The 14,319-nt window shown below is 37.9% G+C and overlaps 1 protein-coding gene across 2 annotated transcripts in view; it reads left to right on the top strand.

Moving 5' to 3' along the window:
* aldh1a3 (aldehyde dehydrogenase 1 family, member A3) overlaps positions 1-14,319 on the top strand; it is a 145,511-nt gene that overhangs the window by 57,519 nt on the left and 73,673 nt on the right. For both annotated transcript variants that reach the window (XR_012382525.1, NM_001044745.1), the window contains 2 exon segments: positions 10,072-10,185; positions 11,141-11,243. Coding sequence is in view for 1 of the 2 variants with exons in the window: in NM_001044745.1 (NP_001038210.1) it covers positions 10,072-10,185; positions 11,141-11,243 (217 nt within the window). In the remaining variant the exon portion in view is untranslated.

Below are 14,319 nucleotides of genomic sequence, written 5' to 3'. Positions count from 1 at the left end.
ACCAGTGTGCAGCATTCAGTTGGATGACGCAACGGCAGCCATTTTGCGCCAAACCGCACACCACACAGTAGCTGATTCGGGAAGACGATTCAACTATGATATAGTGAAGGTTAGGAGGCCATGATGGACAGATGTAAGTGGGCAAATTTGGCCAGGATGCCGGGGTTAAACCCCTACTTCTTTTTGAAGGACATCCAGGGATTTTTCAGGGCCACGGAGAGTCAGGACCTCGATTTAAAGTCTTATCCGAAAGACGGAACTCACACCCAGGGTGTCAGCTTTAACGCTTCCCATTCACTTTGAATAGGTGACGTCAAACGATGCCGAACTGCATTGTGAATCCGACCAATGCCGCTTCAGAGGTGTTGCTTGCTGCAGAAGTTGGGACTTGCTCAACTTTTCAAGCGCCGACGGAATCATCAGCCAATCAGATCGCTGTATGCAAATGCACCAGCTCAGACAGTGGCCTATTGCTGTATTTTATTGGCTGACACTGCTATGATGATCGCGTCAGCCCCAACTTCAGACATGCCCTCTGTCAAGCATTGACGCTGAAGCCCCATGTTAAAGGGGCGCCATTGAGCAATATAGAGTCCCCTTCACTATACTGGGGTGTTAGAGCCCAGAAGTGGTGTAAACATCACTTAAAAATCATTCAGTTCAGTTTCATTTAATCAATTAAAAGCACATTAGGCATCAAACAAAATCATAAATAAAGCTTATGTGTCCTCCTAGGCTTCATTCCCTCCATGAGGGCTTCCCTGCTTCAGCCGATGTAACCCGGTGAGCGATAAATCAATGCAGTCACAATACTGACATTTTAAAAATGTCCAAACGTTCATAGCGCTGATTTGCTAGTATTCACCAGTGTTGGGCATCATGGTGGCGCAGTGAGTAGCATGATCACCTCACAGCAAGAAGGTTGCTAGTTTGAGCCTCGGCTGGGTCAGCTGGCATTTCTGTGTGGAGTTTGCATGTTCTCCCTATGTTGGCGTGGGTTTCCTCCAGGTTCTCCGATTTCCTCCACAAGTCCAAAGACATGCGGTTCAGGTGAATTGTCCATAGTGTATGTGTGTGAATGAGTGTGTTTGGGTGTTTCCCAGTGATGGGTTGCAGCTGGAAGGGCATCCGCTGCATAAAACATATGCTGGATAAGTTGGCGATTCATTCTGCTGTGGTGACCCCTGATTGATAAAGGGACTAAGCCGAAAAGAAAATGAATGAATGAATTCACCAGTGCTTAACAGAAATGTCTGTGATTGGCTGTTAAGGTCATTAGTTGCAAACACAGATGCACGAACACTGGAGCATTTTAAAGCCGCTATCATCAATGGGTCGCTCGTCTGTGTTTGCATTCGGTAAGCATCAGTGAAGTGCGGTGAACTGATGACCTTCACTGCCAATCACAGTATTTCCATTGAGCACTGGTGAATATATGGCAAATCAGCGCTGTTTTAGCTCAACATCGCTCAAATGATAGTGGGAAATTTACGGTTTTTAACCATGTAACTGCCACACCAAGAAAAAAGCAATATAAAAATTTTGGATTGCATTTCTTAACTAATAATGTTGCTAGTTAACACAATCAATATAACAACACATCCAATAATTTCCAAAATATCAGCCTCTGCCAAATGGTAGATGTGTCGGTTTATGGCAAAAGTACCAGAATTAAAACACATATGAAAATCAGGAAATATGAAGTTTAAAGGCCCGTGCACACCGATACATTTTTTGCTAGCGTTTTCCATCGACGTTTAACGCCTCGCGACTAAATAAAGGGCGTCAATGTGATCGTGCACACCAACGCGCAAAATAGCAGGCGCAAAAGCGTCATTTAAAAAAAAAAAAAAAAAACGCCTCATGCTCGTTTCTTTGTTTTGACATGCCTCGTATAAACCTTCTCCACCAATCAGATTGCCACTTTAGTTCACGTGCACGGAGCTGCTGAAGTTACAGTAAACAGCACTTGGAGGCGCTTAACCGCAAAACTGTCAATGCGAGCGCACATTGAAGAAGATGCCCAGAGGCGATATGAACGTGGAGCTGCTTAATGCTCTGGTGAACAATAATAATTTCTTCATCGCTAGAGCTGGAGCTGCTGCTTGAACTATCCATGCTTGTTCAAGTCACTAGTAACTTTAACAACAAGCCTGTGAACTTCCTCTCCTCCTCTTCTTCTGTGTTATAAGCGGGTGTCAGAAGCTTAAAGTTGTGTAGCGCCATCTAACGTCAAGGAGTGATTTTGTATGCTCTTCTGCTTGACGCCAGTGAAAATCGCTTGGGTTTGAATTCGGAAAAATATCTCGTAAAACGCTGACGATAAACGCAAACGAAAAGCGTCCCGGTGTGGAAGAGCCTTAAGAGCAATTTATTTAAAAAAAACACTCAAAATAAAACATTTTTGAATACTAAAGCATGGCCTTAAGCCATAAAATATTTCAGATTCTTAGTTAACACAGTAATTTACATGTTTTCTTGTTTCTTTTTTACAATAAAACCAAAATCAAGTGTAGTAGTGCAACAGGATTATGTTTGTTTTTATTTAATTTTTTTTTTTTTGTAAACCAGCAATGCTGTGTAGTGTAAACCATTATTAGAAACAGTCATTCAAACAATATAAAACACTAAAAAACATTTCAGCATCATCTTTTAGAGCAGAGACACAAGTGCTTCTAGAAGATGAAGTTGCTGTTTATTATGGTAGCAAACAATCAATCAAACTTCAAAAACACTCAAAGTGTGGGTGTGGGTATGAATGTGTGTTTGTGTGAATGTGAGTCAATAATTTTTCTAATTTTTCCAATGGTGGTGAGCTTGTGTGAATTGTAGCCTCAGTTTCCTGTTCTCAGCTGACAGTAATGGCACCCGGTGTGGTCTTCTGCTGCTGTAGCCCATCTGCCTCAAGGTTGGACGTGTTGTGTGTTCAGCGATGCTCTTCTGCAGACCTTGATTGTAACGAGTGCTTATTTGAGTTACTGTTGCCTTTCTATCAGCTGGAACCAGTCTGGCCATTCTCCTCTGACCTCCGGCATCAACAAGAAATTTGCGCCCACAGAACTGCTGCTCACTGGATATTTTCTCTTTTTCAGACCATTCTCTGTAAACCCTAGAGATGGTTGTGCGTGAAAATCCCAGTTGATCAGCAGTTTCTGAAATACTCAGACCAGCCAGTCTGGCACCAACAACCATGCCACATTCAAAGTCTCTTAAATCCCCTTTCCTCCCCGTTCTGATGCTCGGTTTAAAGTGCAGCAGATTGTCTTGACCATGTCTACATGCCCAAATGCATTGAGTTGCTGCCATGTGATTGGCTGATTATAAAATTGCGTTAACGAGCAGTTGGATAGGTGTATCTAATAAAGTGCCCGGCATGTGTTTGTGTATGTATGTGTGTGTTATATATATATATATATATATAAATTAGTGCTGTCAAAATTTAAGCAATTAACGCAGTTGCAGGTTTTTTATTCCTTCCTGTTGTGGTGGACGTGTTCAACATCCAAAAAAATATGGATAAGACCAAGGAAGCACTTTTTGAAGGCAAGTTTCAGTATTAAACAATTAATGTCGCTTTACCAGGCTATCCAGAGCGATCATGCGTGTTGAATCTGAAAGGAGTTGCTCTGGCGCGTTGTGTGTGTCTGTTTGCGTGTGTGTCTGTGTCAGGGGTTGAGTGAGCGACGTATCAGATAAGGGGCGTATGCGCGCGAGACGTACCTGAAGAGCGGTGGGGGTGAGTTTAATTTCTGTAAATATGGCTGTCAAGCCAGGATCTTGATGGTTTATTGTGGGTATGTTGTTTACATGAAGAAATCTGTGTTACAAGTTAAACAAAAATTCTAATAATGAATTATATTTTGAATTTAAATAGTTTTTGTCTTGCGTTTACATTAATTTTACATTTGAATAACCAAAAGTGCAAGTTTCAGTCTTTTGAATGCGATTAATCTTCAAAAAAAGTGTGAGTAATTATTTTTTTTTATCAGACTGACAGCGCTAATATATATATATATATATATATATATATATATATATATATATATATATATATATATATATATATATATATATATATGTATATGCACTGTATCAGTGCTATAATTAATTATATATTAAAAACTTTAATTTTTAATTTTTTGTATTTTGTATGTTTTTAAATGCATTATTTAGTAATTTATTTTATTATATTTTTTATATAATTATAATTAATTTTATAAAAATCAATTAAGTTATGATTATGATTATAACTACTGCTAAGAAAAATCAAATATCGTTATATATTGAATTTGATGGAATACAGTATCATTTATGATACATTACATTTGTGCATATATATATATATATATATATATATATATATATATATATATATATATATATATATATATATCAGGGTTCAATAATAAGGACTGCCCGATGGCCCGGGGCCAGCGTGTGAGATGCTCGGTACAGTAGACAGGATCGTTACTGGCTCAATCAGGCGACTGATGCCTTGACACTAAAGTTTAATTTTCCTGCCACTATTTTTCAATTGCGTGCAAATACAGTCTTCGAATCGAGAAACAGTTTGTGTTTAAGCTTTCGAATTCTACCTTTTAAATTCGAGGCCTTCAAATTCTACCTTCCTCTTATCTGATTGGATTTTGTGAGCACGTTATTTTTTTCGTAACAACCAGTACAGCGAAGTGATAGCAATATAGCGGCAACATCAAATGATGATGCTATAAGAAAACGTTTGTTTCTAACGTCTTGGAAGCAGACATTTACAAGGTTACGCCATAGCAAAAAAAATTAAGTGATGCTTTGTAGTTTGCCATCAGTTTGGCAGGTCAGCCACCTTTTGTTTTACAATAAAATACCTGCACATTTAGTTACTTTTGTTTACATAATGATTTTTTTCTACTTTTTGTTTTTATTTATGGCTGAAAAATAGCTATTAACTTTTATATATATAAAAGTTAATAGCTATTTTTCAGCCATAAATAAAAACAAAAAGTAGAAAAAAATCAAAAAAATCAAGGCTTTAGTTGTGGTGGATGAAGGGCCGCTCACAGCCCTAATGTTTGTCAGGTTGATTTTATTATGATTGATTGCGTAAGACTTGCCTTAGTTTGTGTGGTTTGATTGTGGACAAACTTTGCAAGCCATTGTTTCCCAACCGGGGTTTCATGATGCCGGATCCACAGGGGGGATCGTGAGATCATGATGAAGGTGCCAAAGGAAAGCTTGGCAGGGGATTTTCTGCACCCCTGGTGTGCACCATAATGGGGAACATGACTCGCAGCAATACTTCATTCTGATGGTCAGTTGTGGAAATCGAGCAAAGCTTTTCACAAAACTCTGTTTTTATTATTATTTATTTGTTTTTAGTGGTTAGCACTGAGGCCTCACTGCAAGAAGGTCGCTGGCTCGAGTCCCTTCTGGGTCAGTTGGCATTTCTGTGTGGAGTTTGCATGTTCTCCCTGTGTTGGCGAGGGTTTTCTTCGGGTGCTCCGGTTTCCCCCACAGTCCAAACACATGCGCTATTGGTGAATTGAATAAACTAAATTGGCTTTAGTGTATGAGTGTGTGTGGAATGAGTGTGTATGGGTGTTTCCCAGTGCTGGGTTTCAGCTGGAAGGGCATCCACTGAGTAAAACATATACCGGATAAGTTGGTGGTTCATTTCGCTGTGGCGACCTCTGATGAATAAAGGGACTAAGCTGAATGAATGTACATACAGTCTTTAATGGACGCTTTGAAGCTGAAACTTTGAGTGAGTATAAAAGCGGGCTGTTTTACACTATGACTCAGCTGCATTGTGGGTAATGAGTTGCTGCTCTGCCTCTGTTTATAGCAAACGCTCAAATTATGATGTTTAATTCTTCAAAGAAAGCATGAATGGCTGTAATAATGGCTGGACCGCAGCTGTTCGGTGTAATAGAGAGATGATTTATGTCTTCATCATTATCAATGAGATCAGGCTGCGTTTAAAGCGGCTCTTTGTTTTGTGTCGCCGCCCGCGGGCTCTTCTTTGACCCATTCATTTGCTGTTTTATCCTCTGCTTCTTTTGAAGGACATATTAAGTTGTATTAGCTGGCATTAAAGGTACAGTGAAGGGCTTTGAAATGTTTATTTTTTTATTCTATGTTTGATGTACTCTGTAAAAAAAGGTTTGGTTCCACACAAATCCTTCATGTTGTCTTAATACAAATTGATTAGTAAACATGATTTTATCTTCTCTTCACTGGCTGCCCGTGCACTTCAGGATCCATTTTAAGTTACTTTTATTTGTTTTTAAGTGTCTAAATGGTACTGCAACCCTTTACCTCTCTGAGCTTCTCTGTCCTTACACACCTTATCGTTCGCTCAGGTCAGCCAACCAGCTCCTCCTGGGTGTGCCCAGGACCAGTCGAAAGCTCAGAGGGGATCGGGCTTTTGCTGTGGCTGCACCACAATTGTGGAATGAGCTGCCGTTGTACATTAGACAAGCCTCTTCCATTACTGTTTTTAAATTTCGTCTTAAAACCCACCTGTTTAATTTGGCTTTTAGCAAAGCTTGAGATGTTATGCACTGCAAAAAATGCTTTTCTTACGTAGATTTTTTGTCTTGTTTCTAGTCTAAATATCTAAAATTTCTTTTATCAAGAAGCATTTTCTAGACTAGCAAAACATATTGTCTTGTTTTGAGAAATAAAATGTCAATATTAAGTGAGTTTTTCCTTAAAACAAGCAAAATAATCTGCCAATGGGGTAAGCAAAATAATCTTGTTTTTTCTTTTGACATAAGATTATTTTGCTTACCCCATTGGGAGATTATTTTGCTTGTTTTAAGGAAAAACTCAGCTAATTTTGGCATATTATTTCTGAAAACAAGACTATATGTTTTTTTTTGTCTAGAAAATGCTTCTTGATTTAGAAATTTTAAGATATTTGGACTAGAAACAAGACAAAAAATTTAAGTAAGAAAAGCATTTTTTACAGTGTGTTTATTTATTTGTATTTAAAAGTTTGTTTTACTCTTTGTTGTCAGTACTTTGGTCAACTGTGTTGTTTTAAAGTGCTTTATAAATAAATTGAAAAGAAATTTAATGATTGTTTTAACATATTTAAGTGGATTAAGTTGTCCCAAAAAAGCTCAAGAATTGTGTTGATTCAGCTCATTTTAAAGCTGTTGTGTGTGAGTTTTTGACTCTTCTAAAGCGCACAAATTCCATAATATGTTTGCAGATATTTAGGAAACATGCTAAGTGAACATTCTTGTTTATCTGAAAAACAATGCTGAAGTCAGATATTCTGCTTTGAATGTGTCTTTGCTTTGGTCCCTTTCAACCAGGGGTGGGCGAACTCGGTCCACCTTGTTACAGATTTTTGGTTATCATGGAGACACTAATTAACATGTTCAGGTGTGTTGGATTAGTGTTGGAGCTAAACTATGCAGGACACCGGCCCTCCAGGATCAAGTTTGCCCACCCCTGCTTTAAACCCACCCAATGCTAGTTTAGCCAATTATATTTCAGCACCTCAGGTTGCCTTGGTGTGATTCGTTCAGTCAGAAAGGCTCTCAAAGCATGCGTCCATGACCGAAATGTGACCTCTGGTAGACAGTAGCAGACTCGGAAGTGAGATGCAGATTCAGAGTTGCACATGAGGTTATTAACTAACAAATAATTTAAATGCTATGAATGCAAATATTAGGTGAGCAGGTAACCCCATGTCCTAACAACACACTACATGAGATTTGCAGTGATAAGCAATTTAGCTGTTTGCATCAGACGAAACAGGACAGAAATTCAAATACAGCCATTCATAAGCACAGAATAGTGCACTCACTGCACTCCAACGAAATGGTGAGGTTTGTAATGTAATTAATACATATTAAACCTCTTTAACATTATTAATTGTAGATGCTGAATCACAGATCTAAAGTTCTAAACAAAAAGGTTATTTTATTTTCCAGATCTGAGGTGAACCATCTGCTGCTGCTTTCAGTAGTATGGCAATAAATGTCATGTAAAATGACATTCAAACTCACATTAATAGCATTTAACATTGAATAAAGCACATGAGGTGGACATGAGGTTGTCAGTTTTCCTTGTCTGTTTTCTGTTGTTCAGCTGCTTGAAATACAAGCATTTTACAATATATACATTTCAGGTGTTGGTTAGGACAAAAACTCCTTTTAATATGGAAAATATTCTTACTATCGCGTGTTGTTGCTTTTAGTTAGACTTAAACCAGCCTTTGTTGGTGTCTTCAATCTGGCAACCTGCTCTAGCGTGTGTTTTGAACTAGGTGCAATACCAATACCTACTAATTAACTCATTGTAAACTATTATTTATTATATATTATGTTTATATTTTTTATTTTAGTAATTACATTTTTATTTAATATAATGATTTACTGTATTTTAATTTAATGTATTAGTATTGTTATTATTTGTATTATGCTTCTATTTGTATTTTAATAATTTTATTTTAATTTAATTTAATTGAATTTATTTTACTATATTTTTATTTAATTAACTCATTGTACTCTTATTTATTATATATTATGCTTTTATTTTTTATTTTAGTAATTGATTTACTATTATTTTCTATATTATATTATATTATATTATATTAAATTATATTATATTATTACTAATATTATTGAAAATATATTTAAATTGTGAATTGCATGTTTTTAAAAACATATTTAATAATTTGTTAATTTATTATTTTATTTTACCTGCTCCATTAAACTGTCATTGAATGTTGATATTAATTTAATGTATTATTATCTATTTATTTTTATTTATCAAACAGTGTTTTTTAATATCTTTATTAATTTTTATTTATCATTTCATTTAAATTGTGTCATGGTATTTTCATTTTAATTCAATGTATTATTATTATTATTTATTTATTTTTATTATTATTATTTAATTAAAAAGTCTATTGCTTTATCAGGGCTGAAATCAGGACTGTGTTAAAATCAATGATATGTTAAAAACTTTAATATTTAACATTTAAACAAAAATGTGTAAAAATTCCACACACACAAAAAAAAAAAACATTAGCTGGAATTTAATGCTCCCGTGAGGTGCTTTGAAATAGATTTTTTATTCAAAGTTTGACGTAATCTCAACTGAAACATGAAGTAAGGGCAGGACATAGAGTAGCTACTCCTCTTTAAGAAAACAGCCAATAGGGTTTCATGTTTCTCACAGCTCTGCCAGTGAGAGTGGCTGAGCTCAAGCGCATCAAATGCTAGAGAGCATTTGATTGGTCAGAAGATTTAATGAGGTGAGGTCAAAAAATGATCCATTGAGGTTAAAGTGACAGACTAAAGTGACAAACCTGAAACTTTGGATGTTTATACCTTCTAAATGCAAATTCTGTCACTGTTTTGGAGCACACTAGCTTATAGATATCCTTAAGACTACTGATACTAACATCTAAAACAATTTATTTTAATGTCACTGGGACTTTAAAGGTCCCTTGAAGGGCTCCATTTAGATCTGTTGATCTATTTAGGATGGAAGTGGACAAGCTTTACATGTTTATATCAGATTTATATCTACTAAACATGAATTTTGTCACTGTTTTGGAGCACATTAGCTTACACAAACAATACTAATACTAGCAGGGGCGTCAAGGTGGTGCAGTGGGTAGCACAATCACTTCACAGCAAGAAGATCGCTGGTTCGAGTTGGCATTTGGCATTTCTGTGTGGAGTTTGCATGTTCTCCCCGTGTTGGCGTGGGTTTCCTCCGGGTGCTTTGGTTTAGGTTCATATAGGTGAGTTGGGTTAGCTAAATTGTCCGTAGTGTATGTGTTTGAAGGAGAGTATGTGTGTGTTTCCCAATGATGAGTTGCAGCTGGAAGGGCATCCGCTGTGTAAAACATATGCTGGAAAAGTTGGTGGTTCATTCCACTGTGGCGACCACTGATTAATAAAGGGACTAAGCCGAAAAGAAAATGAATGGGTAAATTCTAATACTAACATCTAAAAAATATTATTGTAATGTCACAGGGATTTTAAGTGCACATGTGTGTGTTTTATAAATGGTACAAATGTCTGTTTTTTTCGTCATATCCGACAGGCTGGTTTTCCTCCTGGAGTTGTGAATGTCGTTCCTGGATTTGGACCAACGGCTGGAGCTGCGATCGCTGGTCACATGAACATCGACAAACTGGCCTTCACTGGATCCACAGAGGTAAGGCATGATGGGAAAACATGACTTTAGCTGGTCAGTTAGAGGTGCTTTATGTGTGAGTCTCTTCTAAATCCTAAAAATACCATAATATAGTAACAGCACTGTAAACAAAGATGACTCAAGCTTTTTTTTGAGTTAGATATACACTACCTGACAAAAGTCTTGTTGTCGATCCCTGTTGTAAGAGCAACAAATAATAACTTGACTTCAAGTTGATCATTTGGAAAAGTGGCAGAAGGTAGACTTTTCGCATGAATCATCTGTTGAACTGCATCCCAATCATTACATACTGCAGAAGACCAACTGAAACCCGCATGCAGCCAATATCCTCAGAGAAATCAGTCAAGTTTGGTGAAGGAAAAATCATGGTTTGGGGTTACATTCAGTATGGGGGCGTGCGAGAGATATGTACTACAACATCAGCAGCCTGAGGAATCAAGACATTTGTGCTGCCCATTACATTACAAACCACAGGAGAGGGCAAATTCTCCAGCAGGATAGCGCTCCTTCTCATACTTCAGCCTCCACATCAAAGCTCCTGAAAGAAAAGAAGGTCAAGGTGCTGCAGGATTGGCCAGCCCAGTCACCAGATATGAATATTATTGAGCATGTCTGGGCTAAGATGGAGGAGGCATTGAAGATGAATCCAAAAGATCTTGATGAACTGCTGGAAAGCTTTCTTTGCCATTCCAGGTGACTTTATTAATCAGTGATTTGAGTCATTGCTGAAAGGATTAAGAAAATCATTTTATAGCTACGATGAGATGATTTATTTTACCCATGGGATTTTTTTCAATCAAATACTAAAAAACTATTTAGTCCATGTGAGCTGGACATCAGTGCTGTTTACTGCAACTGTGTGGTGTTTTAGTTGAGTTTTTCATTGTCCTCCATATGATCATGAGGATGATTCTCAGCGGCAGCCTGTTATTGGTTATCTGGTGTTTGTGTTCAGGTTGGTCAGCTGGTGAAAGCAGCGGCGGCCAGCAGTAATCTGAAGAGAGTCACTCTGGAGCTTGGAGGAAAAAACCCCTGCATCGTGTTTGCAGACTCAGACCGTGAGTCAAGAAATCACATGACTGAAACTATAATGATGCCTGCACGCAAAAAAAGAAATCATTGGTGCAACTAAACCCTAAAGTTGTCACTGTTTTTTTTTTTCTAAAATGACCCAACAAAATTACATTGTTACATATTTTCATGAAGGCTAAATATGTTTAGGGTACAGCGGTTGTTCTTTGTGTCAATTTTGGCTCAACACCTATAAAAAATATTTTTACACCAAAAAAATCTGAAACACAAACACACACACTAAGAATGTGCTGCTTTAGCATTTGCTAAGAGGGAATGATGCGCAAAAAGAAAGCCTCGCCCATACTTAATGTTCTGTTTCCGTTGCAAGTGCATCAACGTTACTTTCTGTTAACACAGATTTGTATTTATTCATTCCTTAGTCCCTTATTTATCAGGGGTATGAACCGCCAACTATTCCAGCATATGTTTTACGCAGCGGATGCCCTTCCAGCTTTAACCCAGTACAGGAAAACACCCATACCCGGAGTAAACCCACGCAAACGCGGGGAGAACATGCAGACTCCACACTGAAATGCCAACTGGCCCAGCTGGGACTTGAACCAGCAACCTTCTTGCTGTGAGGTGACAGTGCTAACCACTGAGCCACCATGCTGTGCCTTGTCATTTCCAACACAGGCTCATTAGGAATATGTGCCCAGGGATACATTTTTGAGAACCAAGAAGTATTTACTTGAGGGTACATATGTCTGCATTTTGTGTGTAAAGCGAATGTTTTGCGGTTGTACTGCTCACCGTTTACCTCCATATGGTCGGCTTTTTTTTTTATGCTACTTTTATATCGATTTAGGTTAGATAGACGGACAGAAAGAAAACATGACAGACAGGTAGAAAGACAGACGGACATAAAGATAGATAGACAGACGGAAAAGTTGATAGACAGACAGACAGGTAGTTATATAGATAGACAGATAGACAACTATTTATACAGACAGACAGGTAAATAGTCGGACAGACAAGTAGATATATAGGTCAGACAGACCAGGAGATATATAGACAGACAGACAGACAGACAGACAGGGTCTGAGAAAGAAAGAAAGAAAGAAAGAAAGAAAGAAAGAAAGAAAGAAAGAAAGAAAGAAAGAAAGAAAGAAAGAAAGACAGTCAGGTAGGTTGGTAGGTTGGTCGGTCGGTCGGTCGGTCGGTCGATAAATAGACAGACAGACAGACAGACAGACAGACAGGCAGGCAGGCAGACAGACAGACAGACAGACAGACAAGTATTTATACAAACAGACAAGTAAATAGACAGACAGACAGGTAGATATATAAAGAGTCAGACAGAGCAGTAGATATATAGACAGAAAGACAGACAGACAGGGTCTGGGTTAGATATTTCAACTTAATTTAAGCAAATGGAAAGAAAGAAAGAAAGAAAGAAAGAAAGTCAGGTAGGTAGGTCAGTTGATAGTTGACAGACGGACGGACGGACAGATAGATAGATAGGCAGGCAGGCAGGCAGACAGACAGACAGACAAGTATTTATACAGACAGACAAGTTAATAGACAGACAGACAGGTAGATATATAAATAGTCAGACAGAGCAGTAGATATATAGACAGACAGACAGACCGGGTCTGGGTTAGGTATTTCAACTTAATTTAAGCAAATGGAAAGAAAGAAAGAAAGAAAGAAAGAAAGAAAGAAAGAAAGAAAGAAAGAAAGAAAGAAAGAAAAAGAAAGAAAGAAAGTCAGGTAGGTAGGTCAGTTGATAGTTGACAGACGGACGGACGGACAGACGGACAGATAGATAGATAGATAGATAGATAGATAGATAGATAGATAGATAGATAGATAGATAGATAGACAGACAGACAGGCAGGCAGGCAGACAGACAGACAGACAGACAGACAGACAGACAAGTATTTATACAGACAGACAGGTAAATGGTCAGACAGACAGGTAGATGTATAAATAGTCAGACAGAGCAGTAGATATATAGACAGATAGACAGACAGACAGACAGGGTCTGGGTTGGGTATTTCAACTTACTTTAAGCAAATGGAACCAAACATCAAATTTGTTTAGAACATCAGGTTATTTACACCAAATATTCCATGAGATCAATATTCGCAGATGCTGTACAATTTCTGCTAATGCACTGCATAAACAACCACCATGCTACTTTCATACCAATATATTTTTAAAACTAAGATTGTGTACCTCCCGATTGTGTCAACACTCCCATTTTTCCTGGGATTTGCCTGTAATTTACCATTCTATCCTGCTATTATCCCATTTAAATATTTCTAATCTGTGAATGGTGGCAATAACATGTAACATGTTGTTGATAATTCGCTGGTTCGAGCCTCGGCTCAGTTGGCATTTCTGTGTGGAGTTTGCATGTTCTCCCTGCGTTCGCATGGGTTTCCTCCGCGTGTTCCGGTTTCCCCCACAGTCCAAAAGCATGTGGTACAGGTGAATTGGGTAGGCTAAATTGTCTGTACTGTATGAGTGTGTGTGTGAATATGTGTGTGGATGATTCCCAGGGATGGGTTGCGGCTGGAAGGGCATCCGCTGCGTAAACACTTGCTGGATAAGTTAGCGGTTCATTCCGCTGTGGCGACCCCGGATAGGCTAAAGACCCCGGATAGTTATTCAAGATAGGTTGAATAGCACTATTTGAACGTTTTTTGAGGATTCTAACAGTATTCAGGGAGAGAAATTGAATAATTACAATGCAAAAATGCTTTGCTTTGTCTCGTTTCTAGTACAAATATTGAAAAATTCTCACACATTGCAATATTAATGATCAAACTAAATATTGTGCAGGCACTATAGGATTCTACCCCCCTCCACTGTTGGCAGCATTTTATTTCAGCAAAGGCCTTATTATAAATTCACATACTGTGATGATACGGTAGGCTTTACAGGGTTAAGCGACCTAACACACTCTGATTAAAGTTCATTCAAGTGCATTTGATTGTGGTGCAGTTTATATTTCTGAGGGGCTTGTTTGGCTGGAGGTTATTGATGTTGCAATATCGCGGACCACCCGTGCATCTGTGAACTCCTCTCTGCTTCACATGCTGCTGTTATTAT

This window comes from Danio rerio, chromosome 7, assembly GCF_049306965.1.
Source record: "Danio rerio strain Tuebingen ecotype United States chromosome 7, GRCz12tu, whole genome shotgun sequence".
NCBI classification, from domain to species: domain Eukaryota; kingdom Metazoa; phylum Chordata; class Actinopteri; order Cypriniformes; family Danionidae; genus Danio; species Danio rerio.
The sequence above is the reverse complement of the archived record's forward strand: the minus strand, read 5'-3'. Positions and strand labels throughout refer to the sequence as shown.